Source organism: Mustela nigripes, chromosome 4 (assembly GCF_022355385.1).
Source record: "Mustela nigripes isolate SB6536 chromosome 4, MUSNIG.SB6536, whole genome shotgun sequence".
NCBI classification, from domain to species: Eukaryota; Metazoa; Chordata; class Mammalia; order Carnivora; family Mustelidae; genus Mustela; species Mustela nigripes.
Genome location: NC_081560.1, coordinates 136682938 through 136709635, shown reverse-complemented (window position 1 = coordinate 136709635; position 26698 = coordinate 136682938). Strand labels below are relative to the sequence as shown.

The 26698-nt window shown below is 48.0% G+C and overlaps 1 protein-coding gene across 6 annotated transcripts in view; it reads left to right on the top strand.

Moving 5' to 3' along the window:
* LRRC20 (leucine rich repeat containing 20) overlaps positions 1 to 26698 on the top strand; it is an 87474-nt gene that overhangs the window by 18994 nt on the left and 41782 nt on the right. For all 6 annotated transcript variants that reach the window (XM_059397636.1, XM_059397637.1, XM_059397634.1 and 3 more), the window contains one exon: positions 23579 to 23728. In XM_059397636.1, coding sequence (XP_059253619.1) covers positions 23579 to 23728 — 150 coding nt within the window. The remainder of the gene's footprint in view (positions 1 to 23578; positions 23729 to 26698) is intronic.

The window sequence follows — 26698 nt, the reverse complement described above, 5'->3', positions numbered from 1 at the left end:
AAGGTGGATGCTTAACTGACTGAGTCATCCAGGCGCCCCAGCATTTCATAATTTCTAGAAACGTCTGTTGTTGGTTTTCTTTTAGTACAACTTTCAATAAAGCGCAAAGCACATTTACCAACAGATCCAGGTATCCCCAGTTTCTCTGCAGTAAGAAGCCAAAAGCAGGCAAACCTATGTTCATTATTCAGTGCTTTTGTATTCTGTCTTATTTGGAAAAGACTTCGCTAATCAGTGAATTCAACCCTGTTTAACATAACTTAGCAAAACTTCAAAGTTTCAGGTTACCAAAGGTTTTGAAAGCTATATACCTTTTAATTTATTCAACCTATTTTTTTGGTTGTTTATTTTTAAGTAATCTCTACCCCCAACATGGGGTTTGAACTCACGACCCTGAGCTCAAGAATTGCATGCTCTTCTGACTGAACCAGCCAGGAGACCCTCAATCTATTTGTTTTCAACAGTTACCCATGAAGACTTTATGAAACAGACAAAATTAACCATCATTTTAGTCATTTTTACTCTCAGATTACAGCAGGTAAAAGATTAATTTAATAACCTCAGAAGTTGATTATCTGTATTCTGTTTGATGTTGAGAACACCAAAAGACATGACTATTTAATTTATTTATTTTTTAAGATTTGTTTATTTATTTGACAGAGAGAGAGAGATCACAAGTAGGTAGAGAAGCAGTCAGAGGAGGTGGGGCAGGCCCCCTGTTGAGCAGAGAGCCCGATTGGGGGGTGGGCTCCATCCCAGGACCCTGAGATCATGACCTGAGCCCAAGGCAGAGGCTTAACCCAGTGAGCCACCCAGGTGCCCCAAGACATGGCTATTTTAGTTAAACCAACACACTTAAGCTAGATTTTTTTTTTTTTTTAAGATTTTGTTTATTTATTTGACAGACAGAGATCACAAGTAGGCAGAGAGGCAGGTGGGGCTGGGGGAGAGGCAGGCTCCCCGCTGAGCAGAGAGTCGGATGCAGGGCTCCATCCCAGGACCCTGGGACCCTGACCTGAGCCGAAGGCAGAGGCTTTAATCCACTGAGCCACCCAGGCACCCCGTTAAGCTAGTTTTAATACTGAATCATTTTCCACATCCTGTGAACTTGAAAAACATTTGCATTAATCTCCATCTGAGTTTTAGAATGCCTGATTCTTATAAGGCCTTGCCTTTTAACCAATTAAATAGAGTTCTTTTAGAAATTAATTTTGTGATGACAGCTTTGTAATAGAGCTTGAAGTCCGGAATTGTGATGCCACCAACTTTGGCTTTCTTTTTCAAGATTCCTTTGGCTATTCGAGGTCTTTTCTGGTTCCATATAAATTTTAGGATTATTTGTTCCATTTCTTTGAAAAAGATGGATGGTACTTTGATAGGAATTGCATTAAATATGTAGATTGCTTTAGGTAGCATAGACATTTTCACAATGTTTATTCTTCCAATCCAGGAGCATGGAACATTTTTCCGTTTCTTTGTGTCTTCCTCAATTTCTTTTATGAGTACTTTATAGTTTTCTGGGTATAGATTCTTTGCCTCTTTGGCTAGGTTTATTCCTAGGTATCTTATGGTTTTGGGTGCAATTGTAAATGGGATTGACTCCTTAATTTCTCTTTCTTCTGTCTTGTTGTTGGTATAGAGAAATGCAACTGATTTCTGTGCATTGATTTTATATCCTGACACTTTACTAAATTCCTGTACAAGTTTTAGCAGTTTTGGAGTGGAGTCTTTTGGGTTTTCCACATATAGTATCATATCATCTGCGAAGAGTGATAGTTTGACTTCTTTGCCGATTTGGATGCCTTTAATTTCCTTTTGTTGTCTGATTGCTGAGGCTAGGACTTCTAGTACTATGTTGAATAGCAGTGGTGATAATGGACATCCCTGCCGTGTTCCTGACCTTAGCGGAAAAGCTTTCAGTTTTTCTCCATTGAGAATGATATTTGCGGTGGGTTTTTCATAGATGGCTTTGATAATATTGAGGTATGTGCCCTCTATCCCTACACTTTGAAGAATTTTGATCAGGAAGGGATGCTGTACTTTGTCAAATGCTTTTTCATCATCTATTGAGAGTATCATATGGTTCTTGTTCTTTCTTTTATTGATGTGTTGTATCACATTGATTGATTTGTGGATGTTGAACCAACCTTGCAGCCCTGGAATAAATCCCACTTGGTTGTGGTGAATAATCCTTTTAATGTACTGTTGAATCCTATTGGCTAGTATTTTGGTGAGAATTTTCGCATCTGTGTTCATCAAGGATATTGGTCTATAGCTCTCTTTTTTGATGGGATCCTTGTCTGGTTTTGGGATCAAGGTGATACTGGCCTCATAAAATGAGTTTGGAAGTTTTCCTTCCATTTCTATTTTTTGGAACAGTTTCAGGAGAATGGGAATTAGTTCTTCTTTAAATGTTTGGTAGAATTCCCCCGGGAAGCTGTCTGGCCCTGGGCTTTTGTTTGTTTGGAGATTTTTGATGACTGTTTCAATCTCCTTGCTGGTTATGGGTCTGTTCAGGCTTTCTATTTCTTCCTGATTCAGTTGTGGTAGTTTATATGTTTCTCGGTATGCATCCATTTCTTCTAGATTGTCAAATTTGTTGGCGTAGAGTTGCTCATAGTATGCTCTTATAATTGTTTGTATTTCTTTGGTATTAGTTGTGATCTCTCCTCTTTCATTCATGATTTTATTTATTTGGGTCCTTTCTCTTTTCTTTTTGATAAGTCTGGCCAGGGGTTTATCAATCTTGTTAATTCTTTCAAAGAACCAGCTCCTAGTTTCGTTGATTTGTTCTATTGGTTTTTTTTTGTTTCTATTTCATTGATTTCTGCTCTGATCTTTATGATTTCTCTTCTCCTGCTGGGTTTAGGGTTTCTTTCTTGTTCTTTCTCCAGCTCCTTTAGGTGTAGGGTTAGGTTGTGTACCTAGACCTTTCTTGTTTCTTGAGAAAGGCTTGTACCGACAAAGCTGTCATCATCAAGACAGCATGGTACTGGCACAAAAACAGACACATAGATCAATGGAACAGAATAGAGAGCCCAGAAAAAGACCCTCAACTCTATGGTCAACTAATCTTCGACAAAGCAGGAAAGAATGTCCAATGGAAAAAAGACAGCCTCTTCAATAAATGGTGTTGGGAAAATTAGACAGCCACATGCAGAAAAATGAAATTGGACCATTTCCTTACACCACACACGAAAATAGACTCAAAATGGATGAAGGACCTCAATGTGAGAAAGGAATCCATCAAAATCCTTGAGGAGAACACAGGCAGCAACCTCTTCGACCTCAGCCGCAGCAACATCTTCCTAGGAACATCGCCAAAGGCAAGGGAAGCAAGGGCAAAAATGAACTATTGGGATTTTATCAAGATCAAAAGCTTTTGCACAGCAAAGGAAACAGTTAACAAAATGAAAAGACAACTGACAGAATGGGAGAAGATATTTGCAAACGACATATCAGATAAAGGACTAGTGTCCAAAATCTATAAAGAACTTAGCAAACTCAACACCCAAGGAACAAATAATCCAATCAAGAAATGGGCAGAAGACATGAACAGACATTTCTGCAAAGAAGACATACAGATGGCCAACAGACACATGAAAAAGTGCTCCATATCACTCGGCATCAGGGAAGTACAAATCAAAACCACAATGAGATACCACCTCACACCAGTCAGAATGGCTAAAATTAACAAGTCAGAAAATGACAGATGCTGGCGAGGATGCGGAGAAAGGGGAACCCTCCTACACTGTTGGTAGGAATGCAAGCTGGTGCAACCACTCTGGAAAACAGCATGGAGGTTCCTCAAAATGTTGAAAATAGAACTGCCCTATGACCCAGCAATTGCACTACTAGGTATTTACCCTAAAGATACAAATGTAGTGATCCGAAGGGGCACGTGCACCCAAAAGTTTATAGCAGCAATGTCCACAATAGCCAAACTATGAAAAGAACCTAGATGTCCATCAACAGATGAATGGATAAAGAAGATGTGGTATATATACATGATGGAATACTATGCAGCCATCAAAAGAAATGAAATCTTGCCATTTGCGACAACGTGGATGGAACTAGAGCATATCATGCTTAGCGAAATAAGTCAAGCAGAGAAAGACAACTATCATATGATCTCCCTGATATGAGGAAGTGGTGATGCAACATGGGGGGTTAAGGGGGTAGGAGAAGAATAAATGAAACAAGATGGGATTGGGAGGGAGACAAACCATAAGTGACTCTTAATTTCACAAAACAAACTGAGGGTTGCTGGGGGGAGGGGAGCTGGGAGAAGGGGGGGTGGGGTTATGGACATTGGGGAGGGTATGTGCTATGGTGAGTGCTGTGAAGTGTGTAAACCTGGCGATTCACAGACCTGTACCTCAGGGGATAAAAATATATTATATGTTTATAAAAAAACAAAAAAAATTTAAAAATTAGAAATTAATTTTAGCAGTGCCACTGGAAAGTAAAAAAAGATCTCACATTTATAACACATGTGGACAAACATGGTACAAACAAAATCTAGCCTTTGTTTCGTTACTGTTTGTGCAGACAGCATTAAAGGCCCAATTTCCAAATACCTCTCGTTTATAGGAACAGATCTAATTGAAAGATACCATTATAATTTATGGATCCATTAATTAGTTACTTCCCATTTTCCAGTTAGAACATGTCCAGTTTTGTCCAGAGATGCCAAAAGCTACACCCACAAACAAACCAGAAGAATCCCAAAATACCTCCCTGAGTGTTGGTTCCTCCCCAAAAGCTGGGAGCTTCACTGAGCGGCCCAGACAACTCCCTAGTTTCTGGCTGCTCAGCTTTCTCTAATTGCACAGGCAGGAAAACTAATTTAGACATGTCAGAGGAACCCCTCTGGGGCCATCTGCGACTTATCCGTGGCTACATTTACCTATTTCAGTAAGCACTTGCTCAGAGGGATGCCATATTTGTCATATGTACAACCTACTGGGGTGCCCGTGAGTGGTTGTTGGTTTTCAGGGAGCTCTTCCACGTTTGGAGAGAGATTCCGCATTTATGTGAGTTTTGGGTGGACAGGGTTGAGCACAATCCAAGGATATTAAGTGTGGCAGATCGAGAGAGTGGTGCTGGTGAATGTCACTTCCAAAGGGCCGTGGTGCACTCTATTTTGTGTCTCGACCTCTCCCAGCAAGGTCTGAGACTACCGAGAGGGCTCAGAGTGCTGGGTGATGATGGGTCCTTATGTGTGTGTCCCTAGACAAGCCAGTTGCTAATGACGTTATGCGATGGGAAATTCCTACGCGACTGCTTCATATCTCGAGGAATATCCTCAGACACTTGCACTAGGCTTTCAGTCACTGGAAAGCACCATTTGGCCCGAAGGACCGTGTGCCTTCTCTTCGGAGCTGACTCAGTCTCTCTTATCTCCAGCCAGAAAATTGATTCAAGGCTTATATTAATAACACAGGTCCAAACAATGCCAAGTTAAAACAACTACCTCAACCACTCCAGCCCCTCAAAGTCATTCCCACCTCAAGAACATTCCAGGAACCCTCAACAGCTCCAGTAAAAGTCAAGAGCATTAACTCAAATCGAGGAGCTCCAGATATAAGGAGAAGTCAGAGGGGCACAGGGAGCCCGTGTTGGTGCAGAGTTCCAGACGGCCTCCAGGTGTCCCCGGGAGTCTTGCTCTGATATCCTGCCGGCTACACCCAAAAATGGAGATGAAAAAATGAACAAACCCTTAGTATTCTGAAAGGAAGAAAGAGTTTCATTCGAGCCAGGTTAGGACAGCTGCCTCAGGAAACACGCTCTTCACAGGGCAGAAAGTGCCCCAGAGAATGAATGGTTTTTACAGGAGTGTATACTTCTTATATCTTGGAAAAGCTCGGAAAAGTGTAGATGTGCATGTAGGCACAGTCACCAGTTTTAAAGGAATGCAGGGAGCCCGAGCACTGATTGCTGTCTCAAGGACAGGACGGTTTTTCTTTAGGCTACGAGCTCACAAAGCAGATGGACAGTGCATGCGTGGCAGGCTGTAAATCAGGCTTTTTTTTTTTTTTTTAAGATTTTATTTGTTTATTTGACAGACAGAGATCACAAGTAGACAGAGAGGCAGGCAGAGAGAGAGAGAGGGAAGCAGGCTCCCTGCTGAGCAGAGAGCCTGATGCGGGACTCCATCCCAGGACCCTGAGATCATGACCTGAGCCGAAGGCAGCGGCTTAACCCACTGAGCCACCCAGGCGCCCGTAAATCAGGCTTTTGAACAAAGTTTATATACAGTCGTTTTGATCTGGAAAGAAATCTAAAGGGGCACTTGGGTGGCTCAGTCAGTTAAGCAACTGCCTTCAGCTCAGGTTGTGATCCCAGGGTCCTGGGATGGAGCCCCATGTCGGACTCCCCATTCAGCAGGAAGTCTGCTTCTCCCTCTCTCTCTCTGCCACTCCCCTTGCTTCTGCTCTCTTTCTCTCTCAGATAAAATCTTTTTTTTAAATGATTTTATTTATTTGAGGGAGAGTACAAGGAGGGGGAGCCATAGAGAGAGGGGGAGAAGCTGACTCCCTGCTGAGCAGGGATCCCGACATGGGGCTCGATCCCAAGACCTGGGGTTATGACCTGAGCCGAAGCCAGACACTTAGCCAAGTGAGCCACCCAAGTGTGCCTCAAATAAAATCTTTAAAAAACAAAAAAAAAAGGAAAGAAAGAAATCTAAAGTGGCTTCTTTTATATATCAGGCCTTTCGAGAATATTTCTCTCATCACTCTCTACACAGGGGTTATATTCGAAAGACAGCCTAAGAATGAACATCACCTAGAGTCAAAATGACCCATGAATACTAATGAGCTCACACTTATTTAATGCCCACGACATGCTAAACTGTCCCAGTTGTTTTGTGTATGTCTTGTTCAGTCCTCACTGGGACTCTGTGATCTGTTCACTCAGCCTGTGAGGGAGCTGTTGTTCTCCCAGCTTCCAGAGGGAGGAGATGCCACACAGAAGGGCTAGCTGCTTCTCCAAGGGAGGAGGGGGGATCCTAACCCAGGCACTCCAGCTTCAGAGGCCACGTTCTCACACCTGGCTTAACCAACGGTACAGGATAGAGCGCACTGATGGCTGGGAATCAGGGGAAGTCCCTGGCTGTGGACAGCAGACCTGCGTTGTAGGGAAAAACCAGCTTTCAGACACTCAAGTCACGCTCAGCCTCTGAGAGTTCCATGGGGTCTGAGGGTGTCTGCTGTATTAGATCCGGCTGTTTCTGAGCAGAGTATCATGAGTGACATGATACGGGTCAGGTTAAGGAAGATCACCACTGGGCCGAGGATGGTGTGAGAATAGCAGGAGGGAACCCAGGGAAGAGGCACTGTCCATGGGCCAGGCCTGAGCTGGTGTAACTTTGTCCTGAGTGGGGCCTGGAGTGGAGCAGGCTGGGGGCGGGGGTAGACAGGCAGGGAAGGCTGCGGATGGGGGTGGGGATATGCAATTTGAAGCCTGGTCCTGCCATGCAGAAATAAGGAAGTCTGTTTGGGGCGGGTAAAGGGATTCTGATGAGTTGGGGTCCCCAAGGGACACATCCCTGAAGAAACGCACGGCAAGGGGACTGGAAATATTAGCACAGCCAGCTGGAAGTGGAGAATTCTGTAGAAGGGTTGCTGCCCAGGGACCAGCGCTTTCTGTCTCAGCCCCCACCCTACTAATTGCGGGGGCCCGGACAGCCCCCAGAACATCCTTCACGTCTCCCTCCAGTGTAGACCCCCAGACACCCAGCTACCCTAGTGTCACTGGCACCTGAAGCAGCGTTGTTGGAAGGTGAAGAGAAATACTGACCTCACTTGGATAATTACACAGCCTCACAAGATACGTGTTGGCAGAAGACTGAGAACGTTCTGCCTCAGAGAGAGAACCAGATAGAAGGTGTTGTAGCAGCAAATGCTGGGGTTGCTCTGGAGGCGAGTGTTAGCCTTGGGAAGGTGACTTAGGGAGACGGAGGAATTGATTAAAATAAAATATTTTCAGAAACGCCTCCGTGGCTGCGGCTGCCGAGGTGGCCGGGGGGGCAGAGTGCCCCATGGGGGGGCTCTGACACACCTCGCCAGGAAACGAGTGATCCCCGCTCTCCTCTGCGGACTGGGAAATGTGGTTCCTTCCCGGGGGCAAGTGCGCCAGAAGGTCATTATCTCTGAAGACAAGGTTGGATTCGATAGACTTGTCATTGGCACTTGCCTCATCTTGGTTGACTGTTTCGCTAAGGCGCCTGTTTTTGTCATGCACCAGTTTATCCCCAGGCTTCCTTATTCTGTCAAGTTCATTTCAGCAGGCCTTTATTCACGGTGGGCTCTGTCAGGCTCTGGAACGCTCTGCAGAGGATGGAAAGGTGAGGGAAGGAGGAGGGAGCTAATTCCTCAGCTCTGGCAGGCGTCCCGTTACACTGCATGCCAGTGTGGGTGTGCACGCGTGCTTGTGCTTGTGTTTCTTCCTGGGCTGTCCTTTGCCTAGATTTTTGCATGCTCTGCTCCTTCCTACTCTTGTCTCAGCTAAGTGCCGCTTCCTCAGAGAAGCCCTCCCTGACCACCCTGGTAAGGGTGGCCCCTGCCTCCACCACAGTCACCTGGTCTGCCATCACACTGTTTCAGTTTCTTGAGAGCAGTTTTGCTGCTTGACATTCCCTCAGGTATTTGTATTACTGCTCTTCTCCCCACACTAGAGTGTAAGCTTCTTGAGGTCAGGGGCTCTGTCCTGCTCACCACCATCAGCCTGGACAGTGCCAGCATAGAGCATGTACTCAGGAGACCACTGTCCGGTGAATGGCTGCATCTGATTTTTCTCAACAGCTGTGGACAGGTGGTGTTTTCACATCACTCATAGAAGGGGAAGCTGAGGCTCTGGGAGCACCCCTGTTTTGCCTGGATTTTCACAGCCAGCAAATCTTTTTTCTTTTTTTTTTAAAGACTTTATTTATTTTTTTGATGGACAGAGATCACAAGTAGGCAGAGAGGCAGACAGAGAGAGAGAGGGAAGCAGGCTCCCTGCTGAGCAGAGAGCCTGATGTAGGGCTTGATCCCAGGACTCTGGGATCTCCGAAGACAGAGGCTTTCACCCACTGAGCCACCTAGGCGCCCCTCACAGCCAGCAGATCTTGTGTAGGACTTTGCACTTGAGTCTTTGGGCCTCCCACGTCCCTTGTAACATGCCCCCCACCTCACTGGGACCTGATCCCTGCCCTCGGGGAGCTCTGTGCCCTGCCAAGAAGCGTGGACATTCTGACAGAGGCAGCAGACTCACGAAGGGGGCTTAAGGGCGGAAGTAATGACATCCCTAGATGAGAAGAGCAAAGGCTTCATGGAAAGGCAACTGTTACAAGGCGTTGTAGTATGGTGCTGATGAAAAACAAGGTTTCTGAGGCTAAGGGAGTAGCACCAGCAAAAATACAGAGGTGGGAAGTAAAGGGATTTTGCTGGCTTGGCCTGCGGGTGGGAACTCCTGTGAGCTGTGTGAGGGACTTCTGGAAAGCGAGTTCGGACCCAGACCCCTTGGCAGGAATGCAGGGCTACAGAGGGTGGGTTCCACTCATGTGCCGTGGGGCGTCCTGAAGGTTCTCAATTGCTTAGGGGTATTCAGGTGGTGGGGATGGAAGGGTGGGAGCGGGGTGCAAAACCAGGGAAAGGGATTCTTTAATAAAGGAACAGCCTCGGTCATTGTCAAGGTGGATTCCAGGGTTAAGAAGCTGGTTTTAGGTAACAGGAAGAACATTTTAGTTGGAATCTTCACATCTTGGCTGCAGAGGGCTTGGTTCTTGCTGTGAACTCAAACCTTAGAGAGGTATTACCTCGTTGTTTTCCTCATTCCCCAAAAGGGCCTCTGTGCCCCTATTTTACAAAGGAGAATCCCAGGGCAAAGCTTCTCTTGGTGGTGACAGGGATAGTTGAGTCCGGAATTGTTTGCTCAGCTCAGTGGCAGGCCTGAAGGGTCGTCAGCAGAAGGGATGCACACTTCTCCCGTCAAGTTCACCGCTCATGGATCCCAGAGGCAAGACGGCAGATAGTTACCAGCTGGGAGAAGATGATCCGGGACGAGCACGAAGGCAGGTGTCCTGGAGGCGAGGTGGTTAGGGCACCCTTCCTGGGGGAGGTGGGGCAGGCTGGCCAGCCAGAGGATTTGTGGGGGCAGAGGGGAGAGGGAAGGGTGTTCCAGACTGGGGGAATGGCATGGACCAGGTCCTGGAGGCTAGCGAGCTCGCAGACTGGCAGGCGGACGAGACAGAGCAGGCTGGTGGCCAGGCGCTGGTGTCTGACGGAGTCAGATGCTGAGCACAGATGCTCTTTGGAGGTGTTTGCTATTGTTCCCTGGTCCCTTCAACCAGCTGTGACCTCAGGAAACCCAGTTATTGCTCAGAGAACTCACACCCTGACAATTAAGGAGGAAAAAATGAAAATTTAGCCAGCCATTAAGTGAGCAGTTCTCTTATGCCTGGGGCCCTGCCTTTGTTGCTAAGAGCCGTCTCCCGGCTGTCAGCCGCAGCCCCCTCACCGTCCACCCTGCTCAGAAGTGGTCTCCAGGGGACCAGAGCTGTCTAGAATCTCATCACCCCACAAGTGTCCACATGTATCTACGTGTGGGCACCTGCCCCGTGGCCCCGGCGGCAGGGGTATGACCCAGTCAGACCCCAAGTTTCTCTGGTGCCCGGCACGTCGGGCCAGAGAAATTTATCGCGGGACACGCCTCGGCCCCCACTGTGGATGAGGCCTTGTGCTGAGCGCTGCAGGTGTCAGGGAAGCTGAGGGGCATCTGAACACCATTCCTGCAGCTGGAAACAAGTGTTTGCCTCGCTTTGACCGCGCCCAGGGGACAGTCACAGTTTTCGCCTCGTGCTCATTCATAGATGGAATAACGTGATCAACCCTGAAATCCAGCTGCCCTGCCTCGAAGCCTGGCTCTGCCACCTGTTGGCTGGGTGACCTTGGGCAAGTGACTTAACTCTCTGATCAGGTAAAGTCTGATCGTGGTTAGGTTTCCATTTGCTCCCTCTAAAAGGTCCTCACTTTCTAGAGTCATAAGGATGAAAATTATTTTATGTTTAGAAGGGCGTCTGGCCTCTACTCAGTGCCATAAAAGTGTTCGTCGTGATTATGGTCAATTAACGTTTTTCTTTAAATGGAGTTAGCTTAAGTAAAATTTGGAAAGACTTTATATTACGACTATAAATGTAAAATCAGTAGCTGTTAACTGTAAAAATAAATATGAAAAGAATGCACAATTGGGGAAACTTAGGTATGTAGGTTGGTCTTACATCTGCTCCCTCGTCGGGAAGGGGCTAAGGCAAAGGTAGAGGGGTGAAGGCCAGCTCCGGACTAAGAGTTTGAAGTAGTTAGTTTTCACCCCGTGGCTGGCTGCCATTTGCATGGTGATTCCCCTCCAAGTCCTGCTTCTCAAAGTGGGGCCAACATCAGCATCGCCAGGCGGTTCATTAGAAATGCAGATTCCTAGGTCCCGTCCTGGGTCTGCTGAATCAGAACCCACGTCCTAGCAAGGTCTCCAGGTGACCCGTGGGGCTGTTCTGTTTTGAGAAGTCTGGTCTGTAGTCACTGGTGCATGTGGGCCACACTTGGAGTTACGAACAGCAACATATCAGAATCCAGGTCTCCAAACTCCCTCTGCAGGGCAGCATCCTTAAAGGAGGAGAAGCTCCAACAGGTCTTCACGTACTGTGTGACCTTTGAACAGATTCTTTTTTTTTTTTTTTAAGATTTTATTTATTTATTTGACAGAGATCACAAGTAGGCAGAGCCGCAGGCAGAGAGAGAGGGGGAAGCAGGCTCCCCGCCCAGCTGAGAGCCCGATGCGGCGCTCAATCCCAGAACCCCGAGACCACGACCTGAGACGAAGGCAGAGGCTTTAACCCACTGAGCCACCCAGGTGCCCCTGAACAGATTCTTAACCTCTCTGAGGCTTCCTTTCCTCATCTGCAAGAAGAGACTGATAATGACGCCCTCCCTCTGAGGTGGTTTTTAGGATTATATGGAGCAGCTGTTCCTTCTGTGTTGGCTGCCCTTGTCTTTGTAGGAGACTTCAGGGCCTGTCCCGGCCTTCTCCAGGGTCTGGCTCCACGTGCGGCCTCTGCCGGGCCCAGCGCTGCTGGCGGCAGAGGTGTTGGCAGCCATGCTGTTGGCATCATCACGGCTGTGGTATCTGTTCCCCTGGGTCCCAGTGTGTTAGCTATGAGCCATCTCACAAGTCAAAAGAATTTAATCTCTCAAATGTTGACTGTGTGTCACTTGTTTTTTTTTTTTTTTTTTTTCTATGTGGGATTTAGTTCCTTCTGATTTTAATTAGATAGGTGTTTGTGGATTGGCTGGCTCAACAAGAAGATACCGGGACTGTTGCGGCAAGTCCCAGATCCTACACGGTAGCACACGTGGCGGTCTGCTTGCTGTGAGGCAGTGAAGGGGGCGGCTGCCTGGGGTCCTGTCCCTCCCTCTGCCAGCCGCAGAGCTAGAGCTCAGCCTGGCCCTGAAGTCTTACCTGGAAACTATGTCTTTGCCTTCTCATGGTGGCGCTTCCTGTCCCCTGAGTGACACCATCTGCTGCCCTCCGCACCCAGCTTGAGGACGTTTTATTTCATGCTCAGAACAACCCTATTAGTTAGTTGGATCACCTTGTTCTTATTTTTTTATAATTGAGGAATAATCCCTTTCCGTAAAATTCTCCATTGTAAAGTACGGCGTTCCATGGTTTTTATCGGATCCATAGGGCTGTGTAGCCATCACCACAGTCCATTTAAGAACATTTTCATCACCCCCAAAAGAAACCCTGTCCCGTTAAATGGTCTTTCCCCATTTTTCCCATCTCCCCCAACCCCTAGCAGTCTCCTTTCTGTCTCTACAGATCTGCATATTCTAGACATAGCTCTATCAGTGGGATCATACAGTATGCAGCCTTTTGTGACCGGCTTTTCTCACTTTGCACACCATTTCTGAGTATCAGTATCTGTATCAGTACTTCATGCCTTTCTGTGGCTCCGTGGTGTGCCATTCTACAGAGACAAGTTCCCACTGACAGACATTTGAGCGATTTCTACTTTCTGGCTATTTGAACAGTGCTGTATGAATGTGTACCTACAGGTGTTTGCGTGATTTCTTGTTCCCATTTTATTGAAGGGGAAACTGAAGCTGGGGTTAAGTAACTTGCCTCAGATTGCATCACAGAAAAGTGCTTGCACAAGGACAGCCTTGGTTTGGATCCTGTGGAAGAGTGAACTCTGAGGCCCCACCCCAGCCAACCCTTCCTTTTTAGATCTCTGGCCCTCCTGCGGCTAGAACGTGTTCTGGCTGTTGGGTGTGACAGCCCCTGGCCCGGGGACCAGGGAAGTTCAGCTTTGTTCTATGAGGCAGACATCCTGCAGTCATGTCATTTCCCAGAGCGGCTGGGACTCCTGCAATAGTCAGTGAGCAAGCACCTCTAGATCGGGATTCCCATGTGTGTGGCATCTGTCATGGGTGGTTGCCTGGGCTTTGCTGTAGCCCCTCTGAGCTTGGCCCTGATGGTTTTTGTTTGTTTGTTTGTTTGTTTGTTTTTAATTTAGATGACAGACAAAGATCACAAGTAGGCAGAGAAACAGGCAGAGAGAGAAGAGGAAGCAGGCTCCCCAGTGAGCAGAGAGCCTGATGCGGGGCTTGATCCCAGGACCCAGGGATCATGACCTGAGCCAAAGGCAGAGGCTTTAACCCACTGAGCCAAGCAGGCGTCCCCCTGACGGGATTTTAACCCAAGTCCCCTTGTCCCTATCAAGACGATCTCCACTGACCCAGCATTCTTAGCACTTGAGGGAAAACGTTCCATGGGTAGCTAGATGCTAAGGATGTCCCTCTGTGCCAGTGACTCCTGAACATGAGGGTGCCTCAGAGATGGAGGGCTTGTTAAAACACAGATGGCTGGAACCTGCTCCCAGAGCTTTGGATTCTGCAGGTCTGGGCTGGGGCCTGAGAATGTGCATTTCTAATAATTCTGGGGTGATGCTGATGCAGTAGGTCCAGGGTTCCCACTTTGAGAACCACTGCGTTGGCCTGGCCCTTGCCACCGAACATGGTCCTGGGACCTGCCTGGTAGATGCAGAATCTCAGGCCCCACCCCCAGACCTGCGGCATCAGAAGACTCACCTTAGCAGGGTCCCCAGGCATCTGTGTGCATATCGTGGTTCGAGAAGCAATAGCACGGTGCAGAGTTCCCTACTGTGGCTATGGAGTAGAAGTGCCAGGAGACCTTCAGAGGCCCTGGACTCCCAAGCTCCAGCTCCCATTAGTAAGTGAGAGTCTCTGGGAGTGAGACTCAGACATCAGAAGTCTGTGACTCCAGCGTGGCCGAGTGTGAGAACCAGCAGCTAGAGTCCACAGTGGCAGCCAGGAGGGGCCTCCGGGACCGTAAGTTCTAACCCTGGCATCTGACTGAGATGTAAACCAAAGGCAGGAGAGCCACAGCGGCCTGCTCGAGGTCCCACGGCTGGGAAGTGACACGTCCAGGCTCCTGAGTCTGGATCGTTCTTTCACAAGCTCTTTTAATTCCAAGTCCCCTTAGTATATAGCTGCCTCTTAGCTGCTGTTAATATACCCATGTCCACGGGCATCTGTCACACCTTGAAGACGGGTCAGCTCCTTGGAAACGGCCTCCTGTTGTAACCCACAGCAGCCTTCCATGCTGCGTGCACGTTGTCCATTCGAGTGGTTAGGGCTACATGCTGAAGGCCAGCCCTGCCACTTACTGATCAAGGCCTGTGGTTCCATGCCTCTAGTTCTTCTTCTGACAACGGGGACGGTGATAATAGTACCCATCCGTGGAGCTGTGGTGAGGATTAAGGGTTAATGTGACAATCAGGGACTCGCTCAGGGGAACACTTCATAAACGTTAATTAGTATGTCAGTAATGGGGTGACCTTGAATAAGTCCTGTGACCTTGAGCAGTCCAGGTCCTTTCACTTCTCTGTGACTCTGTTTCCTCCTTTGCTAAATAGAGGTAAACAGAGAACTGACCTCACAGGGTGGTTGTGAGGAGGAGGTGAAATCGTGAGTCTGAAGCCCCAGGCCAGTTTCCTGCACCCAGTTAGCCTCCACAAACAGTGGCTGCGGACTTGTGTCACAGACTGAAAGCCTGAACAAGAGGAAGTTCTGGCTGGGGCAGGCTCTGAGTTGGGCCAGTCCTGAATCTCCAGAGGGAGCATCTAAAATAATGGGGATTGAAGTTTTCTGGGATGTTTTTGTCTGGAGAAAAGCTTATAATATCCCTCATCCTCACTGATGTAAAAGATTGCCATGCCAGGGCAGATACACTATGTGTGAGTAACAGCATGTAGCTCATGAAAGAACTCTCTAATAGTTAAAACCATTCTGTAGAAAGGAAGGGTGAGCTTCCCATCACCAGAGATATTCAGGAACTTTATGCCCTCTGGTGGAGACATTAAGAGAATTTCAGGTCTGAGATCAGAGGCTACATAGTGTTCCCCAAGTTTGCTTATTGCTAAGAATCACCTGGGAATATTTATTAAAAATGCAAATTGCCCAGTGATCATTACAGACACTCTAAAGCAGAATTTCAGGGGTAGAAGCCTAGGATTCGCCTTTCCACACGATTCTTACTGGGAAGTTTGGAAAACATGGGCTAAATGACCTCCAGTTTCCTTCTAACTCTGAGAGTCTGTGAAAAAAAGATTATATGGAAACAAGACGCTATGGGCAGGCTCAGGTCACACTCCCACAGCCTTGGAAGTGCTGCTTCTTGGCCAAGCCTCAGAGCCCATGTGCACGCCAACTTGAGTCCCCAACACTTTCTCCTTTGGGCCTATAACTGGTGGGTAGGGGCTCTGCAACCCTCTCTGCCTCCCCCTACAGGACCCTGTCACCAGGCCCAGCTCTGAGCAGGAAGCCACAGGTCTCCTGTGTGCCATGGCACACTTCCATGTTTCTGAGAAACCAGGAGTCTGACCCAGCCCTCCCAGCTCCCTGCACTCTGTTTTGTTTACTTCTTGGATTTTGCATGTTTTGCCCTGGTTCTGCCCACCAGTGACTTTTCATTAGGCATTCATTAGGATTAACAAGATAACCTTTAATGAAAGATCTGGGCATTGTGAATAAAAACTGCTTTATTAACACCAACACTATCGTAATTAGAGGTTTAGGGAGATGCATTTTGGCTTTCTCGCAATAATAATTATAATTACGAGAATAATCTTGCTTTGTGTTTATTACAGTGCCTTCCCTCAAGCTTCTCTGTTCTCTGCTGCAGCTCAGATATCAGCGGGTGGTGGCGGGGGCCGTGGGGAAGGTCATGCGTGAAACCAGCTACTGTCCAAATGCTGTTGTTGGTACCCCTGAGTCTCACTTGGGGTCTGTGGGCGTGCATGTACCACCCGGTCACATGAAATGTTTCCGAGCCAGAGCCTTCCTCTCTGAGGACTCACTGAGCAAGGGTGGGGCCCTACGAAATTGTAGGACAGGGTAGGCTCAAACGGGTTGTCCCAGGGTGATTGAAGTCCTCTGGGCCTTTGCTTATGGCTTGGCCCACATCTGGGTTGCCTTCCCTCTCCCGTGCCTCTAGTAATCTCTCATCCATCAGCATCTAGCATGCATCAAGGGGGACCAACTCTCCAGAATTGCCTGGGACTGAGCAGTGATCCCCCAGGACACAGGACTTTCAGTGCCAAGACTGGGAACGTTCTGAGCAAACCAGGATAAGCTGGTCACCGTACTGGAATCTTTGCATTCAGATTCTTTGTCCTTCATCATCTTGCCAAAATGCCCTTGAACAATTTACCTATCAACATGGGGCTCACTTTCTACCCGTGAGGGTAACTCATGGTTATTATGGGAATTTACTGAGTTAATTTTAAGAAGTGCCTATTACCGTGCCCGGCACGTAGTAAATACTCAGTGATGTTAGCTGTGTTTGTTTTGTTGAATCGAGGGAGACCTTTGAGATCCCCTGGCCTCCATGTGGTTCATGAACCCTGTGGGTGGTGACTGCTTGGTCAAACCCCCAGATGTCACCCTCACTTCCTCACGTGGGATGCCTTTCCTTTATGACTGGTGAGCTATTCCCTATACTGTCAGCTGTTCCATAAAGAATGGGATCCCCTTCTTGGTGGCATCCCATGGCTTCTTGAGGATGACTCACCTGCTCCAGTCTGGGTCTTCTGTTCCCTGGGTAGGGTACCCCCTCCATTAGTGATAGCTGTGTCTTCTGGGAGGAGTGCTGCCTGCTCCCGTAAGCTCCGGGGCCCAACGTTGAACTTGGCTCAGGCTTAGCAGGCTTTTCTCTACTGCAGATAGGTGTGGTGGGTAGATATGGTGTCCATCCTCTGCATTAGATCTGAGAAGAATTTCCTGAGAACAAAAGGTGACTGGCCTCGGTCTCCGGAATCACACTAGAAAGGCTTACTAGAAAGGATTTTTTAGCCAAGGCCCTGGTTTCCCTTTGCAGTGCTCTACATGGACTCCCATTTCTCTGACTTGGCCCCAAGACAGGCACCTAGGTCCTTCTTAACTCAAGGGGGCAGGATAGTAGAATGGTTAGGACCTGTGGCTTCCTGCACATCTTCACCATCTCAATCTTAGTCTTCTCCTTTTAGCTGTATGACTTTGGGCAAGTCAATCCCTTGCAGTTTCATCATGTGTACAGCAAGGAAAATTCTTATAACCTAGGACATGTGAAATAATAAGTGGTACTATTTATGGTTATTATTATCCCCGTTCCTGAAGGAATAAACACGAGTTATATTGCTCCTTGTGCACAGGTGGGAAGACTGGGCAGGGCTGAGACCCATTCCTGCATGTCTGGGTGCCTGGGCCTCCATATTCTTGTCCCAGGAATCGTGGAGAACTGTTCCTGAGATCATGGACCTGTTCTCTCAACAGGGATTGGAGTCCCTATGCAGTGTTAGTGGCTGGTGACGTGGCCTGGATGGGGTGCGTTTGTGTCACGTTCCAGCAGAGCCCTTTGCCATCATTGGGGTGCTGTACCCCTCCCACATGCACGCCAGCCTCTGGGAGGCTGTTCTGGGGTCAAAACGTGGATGGAACAGATGGCATCCCTTAGAACAACAAAAAAAAAAAATCCTAGGGAAATCTCTAGGCAAAGTGGGGAGCAGTGCCTGGCACACAGTAGGCTGTTACGGAGAAGAAAGGAGAGCAGCAGGCGTGAATACGTTCTAGGCCCTCCGGACCTTCAGAAGGCGGCGGGGGTGGGCGGTGGCACATGCGTCTGTGATGTAGGTCAGTCGACCAGATGAGGGTGCTGAAGCCCGGGCTGCTTGAATTAGGGACTGGAGAAGGGGAGTGTGTGTGGTCAGGATGCTGCGTGGGTGGCCCAGGTGGCAGAAAGGAGGTTGTGGGCTGGGCATTCCTGGGCTGCTGTCTCAGGGAAGACTGCTGCTTTGATGACCCTTGGAAATAACTCAGATGGCCTTATGGCTTTGCGTCTCTTCTGCCTCCATCATGAGCACTTTCTCTCCTGACTGTACAATTGATTGTACAATTGACTGTACAATTGTACCGTGCAATTGATTCTTGGTGCCTGAGTCCTGAAAGTTCCATCTCCTAGCTTTTGCTCTGCTCCAATAACAAGAGAATTTCTTTCTTTTCTGGGTCTTTTTTATTTCTTTTATTGAAGAGGAGCTGGCTGCCCTCAGTTTATACTTGAATTTGCCAGGTTATTTTTTCCAATAAAAGCAGTTTTTATGATAAATTAACTTTTCTATTTTAAAAGTAAAATATCAGTATATATGCTTGAGAAATATTTTTATTGAAGTAGAGGGTGGTACTTTGCCTGTTTTATGTAAAAGAAACATCGGGACTGTAAGTAATCACCAATTGCTCCAATCCTTTGTAATAACTGGTTAACATTGTGGTTATTTGGCTCTTTCCCAGGCATATGTACTTTTTTACTTAGTTTTACAAGTGTTATAGAGTGCATATAATTTTTTTATTCTGCTTTTAAAAATGCTATAACTTGAATTATTAAATAAGAAAAACAATGGACAAACGTGGGTCTACAATACTACTTAAGAAAGTCTACCGACATTGGAGAGGGTGGGGGAGAAATGCCCGAATGCCAGATAGAAAAAAGGCAAGAGATGTGAACAGGATCTGTCACAGGGGAAATAAAAATGGGTAATTACCCATGAATGATGATCCATCTCATTATTGAAAGACTTGCTGATTAAAAGCAAGGAATACCATTTCCCCTGATTATATTAGCAAAGATTTTTTTTTAATGATCCTCTTACTTATTGGACAGGATGTATGTTAATTGGCATAAATACTCTGGAAAGCAGTTTGACAATACATGGGGAGCCATATGTTTATTTGTTTACTAATTATATTTTTCCGCTTGCAAACACCGTATGTTCTTTTCTTATCTCTTCATTTTTTAAAATTGAATTATGTTGAGAACTTTAAATAATAAAGATAACTTTTTTAAAATTATTTATTTATTTATAAGAGTGCGCCTGAGCTGGAGAGGCAGAGAGATGGGGAGAGAAACTCTCAAGCGTGGAGCCCAACGTAGGGCTCGATCTCATACTCCTGAGATCATGACCTGAGCCAAAACCAGGAGTCAGACACTTATCCAACTGAGCAACCCAGGTGCCCCAAAGATAACTTTTTTTAAAGTTTATTTATTTAAGTAATCTCTATACCAAACAGGGACTTAAACTCATAATCCTGCAATCAAGAGTTGTATGCTCAACAAACTGAGCCAGCCAGGCACCCCTGAACATAGCTCTTTATCCTATCTGTAAATCCTTTTCGCAATCTGTTGCCTTATTTTTTTTTAAACATCCAGGTGTGCTGTGTGGTTTATACAGTAGGTCTGTTGATCTGTTCATTGTGATTCTGTTACTGCTCATAGGTGACTTTCTAGTCATCTTCACTTAGGAGGTTGTGTAAATATTAAATTCTGTTCACTTGTGATTTTTTGTTTGACTTCAAAAATATTTCAAGTGTAATTCTCTCTAGAATTTACTTCTGATTCTTTTTTTTTTTTCTTAAATAGGGGAGAGGGGGAGGTCAGAGGGAGAAGGAGAGAGAGAGAATCTTAAGCAGGCTCCATGACGTGGGACTTGATTTCACAACTCTGAGATCATGACCTGAACTGAAATCAAGAGTCCAACCCCAAACTGACTGAGCCACCCAGGTGTCCTAAGTTTGCTTTGATTCTTAGGTTAATTGAGAGTCTCTTTTGTTTTCCCAGAATTCTTAACTGGCTGTTGTGATATCAGTTATTAATCCTTCCCTTCCCCAATTTATTTATGAGGTCTCCTTTGGTGTTTATTAAATTGTAACATGTTTTTTATAGGCTACATTTTCCAAACTATTTTCTTTCTATAATACATTTTTCCTGTCGCCCTCTGTTGTAGTTATTGTAGCCTTAAAATATTGGTCATCCCCTTACCTTCTCCTCTCTTAGGGAGCCTTGCTTGCTTAATTCCCTAGCTGAAATTTAAAAGCATTTCAATAAACGGTTTGGGGTTTTAAAGTTAAAAAACTAAAAAACTTTCTGGATTTTCAGTAGGAATTACATTAAACAATCTATAAAGTGATTTTTTTTTTAAGATTTTATTTATTTATTTGACAGAGATCACAAGTAGGCAGAGAGGCAGGCAGAGAGAGAGAGGGAGAAGCAGGCTCCCCGCTGAGCAGAGAGCCCGATGCGGGACTCCATCCCAGGACCCTGAGATCATGACCTGAGCTGAAGGCAGAGGCTTTAACCCACTGAGCCACCCAGGTGCCCCTATAAAGTGATTTCTGAAACAAATCACTATCATTTCAATTTTTGTCACTAGCGAGCATGTTCTGTATGTTCACATCCAAGTCTATTCTTTTTAGCATTTCTTAATTTTTTGAAAATTTAAATTCAATTTAGTTGACATAGAGTGTATTATTAGTTTCAGGAGTAAAAGTTAGTGTTTCATCAGTTGGATGTAACAGTGCTCATTCCGTCACATGCCCTCATTAACACCCATCACCCCTTTAGCCCATCCCCCGCAGGCACCTTCCGTCCGGCTACCCTCAGTTTGGTCCCTATAAGTGAGTCTCCTATGGTTTGTCTCCCTCTCTGATTTCATCTTATTTTACTTTTTCTTCCCTTCCCCTATGTTCATCTGTTTTGTTTCTTAAATTCCACATATGAGTGAGAGCCTATGGTATTTGTCTTTCTGTGATTGACTTATTTCGCTTAGCATAATACCTTCTAGTTCCAAAGATATCTTTGTGCACTTTTCTCCTTAATATTGGTTAGATACATTTTCCACTCTGGTTATCTCTATATATTTCATATTATTATTGCTGTTTGAAGTAGGCTTTTTTTTTTTTTTTAAAGATTTTATTTACTTATCTGACAGACAGAGATCACAAGCAGGCAGAGAGGCAGGCAGAGAGATAGAGAGGAGAAAGCAGGCTCCCTGCGGAGCAGACAGCCCGATGCGGGGCTTGATCCCAGGACCCTGGGATCATGACCTGAGCCGAAGGCAGAGGCTTTAACCCACTGAGCCACCCAGGCGCCCCTGAAGTAGGCTTTTTAAAAATTATATTTTATTGCTGACATGTGGGACGACTACTGAATTTTGCGTATGTATTTTGATTAGCCACTTTGCTGAGACCTTTTTAATTTGTGTAGTTTGTCAGATGACTGCTTCGGTTTTTTGAGGTTACGCAGTCATTTCATATGTGCATGATAATCATTCTGTCTGTTTCCAGTGTTTGTGTCTTTTGTTTCTTTGGCCAAAACTTCCAAGATCATATTCAGCGATACTGGTGATGGAAGGCATCCTTTATTTTGCTCTTTGCTTTCAAGGGAAAGCTTCTGACATTTTCCTTGATGTTGCCTCTAGCTTGAATGAGATCTGTCGCTTTTACCCAAAGGGGCTGCTATAATTTACAACCACAACTAAATTCTTTTCTAGCTCTAGCCCATTGCACATCTGGCACAAAGTACTAGGAGACTAATTGTTTGGATGTGTTTGTTCTTTCTAGAATCCCTAGCCTCCTCCAAACTTTGAGCCTACAGCGCTAGTCTGTTTCCAGCCCTTGATCTCCCTCTACTGAAAGCCTGACTTCCAGGGGATTCATTCCTCCCTAGCAAGACCTCAGACCCTCTTCTGTCAGCCCTACTGGCTGATGTAAGAGCCAGTGCCTGACATTGGACAGTGGCAGGGCTAGAGTCACTCATGCAGACTCCCCAGTGAGCTCAGAGCCCCACTTGGGGCTCTACCCCACAACCCCAAGACCATGACCTGGGCCGAAATCAAGAGCCAGATGCTTAACCAACCAAGCCACCCAGGTGCCCTCGGACACTTCTTAATAGCATGCCCTATAGAAGACACCTATGGATTCTCGTTGTCTAGACTTCTGCCCTTGCCCATCTGTCCTCTTTCTTTTCCCAGCCCAGCTCTGTGAGGTTGCCAGTCCCCCTACTTTACCCTCCGAGCATGCTGGGACACTGCCGGCTCTGTGCTCTGGAGGTCTTCCCAGTCCAGTGGGAAAACAGACAAAAAACAAGGCTACCATGGCACAAGATGAAGAGGTCTCATTCCTGCTCTGAGACTCCAAGCCTGGAGCCACTAACTGCCTAGAGCAGCCAGAAAAGGTTTTTAGAGGAGGTGGCATTTGAGCTGCTCCTAGAACAAGAGTAGAAATTCTATGAGGTGGTTGAGGGAGAAGGGCTTCAATTATGATTTTTTTCTTAAATGATTCTATCCATTTATCTGACAGAGAGATCACAAGTAGGCAGAGAGGCAGGCAAGAGGGGAAGGGGGAAGCAGGCTCCCCGCTGAGCAGAGAGCCCAATGTGGGGCTCAATCCCAGAACCCCGAGATCATGACCTGAGCCAAAGGCAGAAGCTTAACCCACTGAGACACCCAGGCACCCCCCAATTATGAATATTTTGACAGACTTTCCATTTACTGTTGCTGTTCAGAATGGGATCTATAAAAACTACTTATCATTACTGGCATGTAGGAATATTAACTAAATTTTGCATATTTATTTTGGAGCAATCTTTAAAGGCTTAGGGGCCCAGGGGAGTCCAGCCTCTTTGGGGCCAAGACAAGTTTGCAGAGAGACTGGTCAGTGCTGTCTGAGTTGGTTAGTGCTCCTGAGGTTCATGGGTTGGAGGAGGGTGATCCCAGTAGTGGGGATGGTTCAGGAAGATTTCCAAAGAGGTGGGATGGAAGCTGACCTTGAAGCATAGAGAGGATTTGGGTAGAGTGGGAAGGGGAGGGTGAAGTGGAGGAGGGGGTTAGAAACGGCATCCCAACCCCCACTGCGCACCTGCCAGGCATTTTGTTAGCACGTTGAGTCTTTTTCATATTTAACTTTCCTAACAACTCTGCTTGGTCGATGGTTCCAAACCCACGGTTCTGGGTGCCAGAGAGAGAGGGCTATGACCCATGGTGATGAGGGCACTTGGGAGAGGGAGGGCAGAATTCCGAGCCTGGCCCAGGGGAGACGGGCCAGAGAGAAAGGAGGTGGGGAGCAGAGGCGGGGTCGGGGGTCTCATGGTGTGGGGCGAGTCCCCGAGCAGCCAGGGCTGACTCTGCTCTGTCTCTGCTCTCTGGCTGCAGATCTGGCCGAGTGCAAACTGGTTTCCTTCCCCATTGGCATCTACAAGGTCCTGCGGAATGTCACCGACCAGATCCACCTCATCACGCTGGCCAACAACGAGCTCAAGTCCCTCACCAGCAAGTTCATGACCACGTTCTGTCAGCTCCGAGGTAGGCCCTGCTTGGCCCCGCTGGGAGGGCATGGCCAGCCCTTGGCCCTCAGGTGCCAGCTCTGTGTGGACAGTGTCCACTCGGGCCAGGGTCCGGTCAGCTAGACTCTGGAAATCATTCCGGGGAGAGGCTTCGAGGCTGGAACCATGTCGTCCCTATGGCCTGGAGGACTGTAAGCATTGCTCCTCTGGCTGGCTGGCTGTGAATCAGATCAACCGATGGTCAAGGGTGTGGGGTTCCGGAGTGACTATCTTGTTCAGAGCAGACCAGAGGACAGTGTGGGGCCCTGACGCCCATAAGTAGTTATTTCTCAGTAGGCTTGAACCAGTCCTCTTTGTACCCTGCCACCCTAGCCCTGGTTTCCTGCATGCCTAGCGGCCAGCATGTAGCATCATGGATTCTCTTGAAACAGCTTCTCTGGCTGGGCGAGCCAGGTGTGGTGGCTGCTGCAGTGCCTGCTCTGCTCTTCCCTGCAGAGCAGCCCCTCTACCTTCCACGAGAGTCCCCTGCCGCTTGGTGAGCCATGGGTGGGAAAACTGGGGACGGCCCAGGGAGCAGAGGAGAGGCAACTCCTGCCTTCTGGAATTCTGTCTGGTAGGGGCATGAGACAGGTCAGGGCCTGTTGCAAGAAACCAGTAAGTCACATGCTGATGTAGCAGGAGGTCGCGCACAGGCATACCTCACACGGCTGATTCCAGGCCTTGTAGGGGAGGTGAGGGCATCGGGCAGAGCCCCGAGGGGAGAGGGAGGCATGACTTGGCAAACGCAGCCCGGGGACAAGAAGCAGGTGGTATAAGGCTTGGGAACAGTCTACAGGCAGGGCCTGGAAAGGCCACCGGCTAGCTGCACACAAGTGGCCCAGTGGGGAGGGATTGGTCTGTGTTGTCATTTCTGAGTGATGCTCACAGGCCTCGCTGCTTTGGGGCCTAAACCCCTTGGCGGGGGCGGGGGGTGGATCCTAGGGCAGCACTTGGCTCCCTGGAGGCACCCTGGGCACTTTGAACCAGGCTAACTTTCCCCGTCTTCTGCCCTTTTCTCGTGGCTGCTTCTCTGCACCGGCAAGAGGGGCCCTCACAGCCTGCAGGCCCCGTGGACCACTATGCTTGGCCCTGGTGGAAATTAGGATCATCTGGGGCAATTTTCCACAAACATAGTCACCTTAGCTCTACCCCATGGCCAGTTGAGCCAGAATGTCTGAGTATGGGCCTGGGCCTTGTGAGCGCATTTTAAAACCTGTTCCAGTCATTCTGAAATGCCGAAGCTGAGGCCATGGCTCGGGTTATACATGCAGATACCTAAGACACTAGCGTGTGAGCGATGAGCATCAGGACTTGAGCTTTCGCGGCGGGTGGGGGGTGCTGTGACAAACTAAAACACATCCCACTTAGCTTCAGCCAGATATGCCACGAGAATGTTCTGTTTTATTCAGTAGAAGCTAGAGAGAGGGGCTTAATGGGGACTGTACCAGTTTTTATATAGTCTGGAAGCCGATAAAACTCCTGCATGGTGATCCAGCCGGTGGGCTGTAAGTTGGAAGACTCTCCCATGGTTGGAGACGTTTCTGCCACGTCCTTTGGTGGCTAGGGAAGGAAAGTCAGAGAGAGGAGGCTTGTTAGGAATCTCAGAGCCACACACCCACATGCTCCACCGTGCAGGCTAGGGCTGTCTTTCTGGGCCCTCCTGCAGTACCCCTTGGGTCCCCTAGAGATGTTTGCTTCCCAGAGGAGAGTAGAAGGATCAAAACTGCATGGCGGGGCTTGGCAGGGACCTCCAGGAAGGCCAGCCAGCTAACACCCGAATTCGCTTGTGTTTCCCTTCATTCCGCTTTCCCTTGGGTCCCTGCCATGTTCCAGGTGTGTGTCTGGAGGCTGGGGAAGAGACTGGTAGGCCAGGGTGTCCCTTAAGGAGCCCAGGATCTCCTGTGCACTGGTATGGACGGCGTGCTGAGGCCGTTGGGAAGGAAACGTTGCCATGCTCCCTGTGGCATGAGTGGCGTGGGCAGCAGGTGGGCATGGAAAGCAAGGACTTTCAAAGGACTTGACATTTGGCAGCGCCTTGGGGGACGAATAAGTAGGCCCTCTCTAGGGGGCACGGTGACACATGCCAGAGAAACGCGCCTGGAGCCCCGCACCTTTGTGCCTTCGCTACAGAATTGTTTCTCATAATACCCTTCCGGTCAGACGTCTGTTCAAGGATGCAGTTTGCACTCCCCCCGTGTGGCTGGCCGCCCTCCCCCATGCCGCCCTGATCACAAAGGGAAAGCTGTGCTGTGCACAGTCATCGGACCTCACAGAGGTGGCGGTGGCGGTGGCAGCAGCCGATGGTGGGCTGGTGACCAGGGACAGGGAGGGGCTGGAGCTGAGAGCCGCACCTGGCTCCCTGAGCGATGGCCCTGGGCCCCAGCCAGGATTTGTGGTTTCTCTTTCAAATCGAAAAAATGCTCCCCTGCCCCTTTATGTATGAAGGGGGAGCTTGAATAAGGCTTTGCTGGCTTGCCAGCTTCCTCTTCTTGGTTCTTGACAGAGGACGCAGACTGCCTCGGTGCTGAGGAGAAAGCCACTTGCCACATTGTCTCCGGTGGGCGCCCTGGGGACTGGCTTCTGTCAGGCTCATAGCCCCCTCAGAGTTGGGTCATCTTTAAATGACTCCATCATCTTGATGCCCTTCATCCATGTTCTAGAAGAAGAAAGCAAAACCCAAGAAAGCCCGCGGCACCAATGGAATCTGTGCAAAGAGCAGGTGCGCCCTATGGAGGGTGTCTTATTGTCTGACTCCGGCTCCTCTGTTCCCTGTTCTCCCAGGTGCCCGTCTCCCCACTTCCTCCCAATCTGAGCCATTCAGCTCTTCTTATGACTGGGCCCAGGGCCTGCACACCTGTGGAAATCCACAAAAGCCACCCAGATGAGAAGCAGAGGCTGTTTATTCAGAACTGGCTCTGGTGCAGTGGTGGGGGGTGAGGAGCCAGCAGCT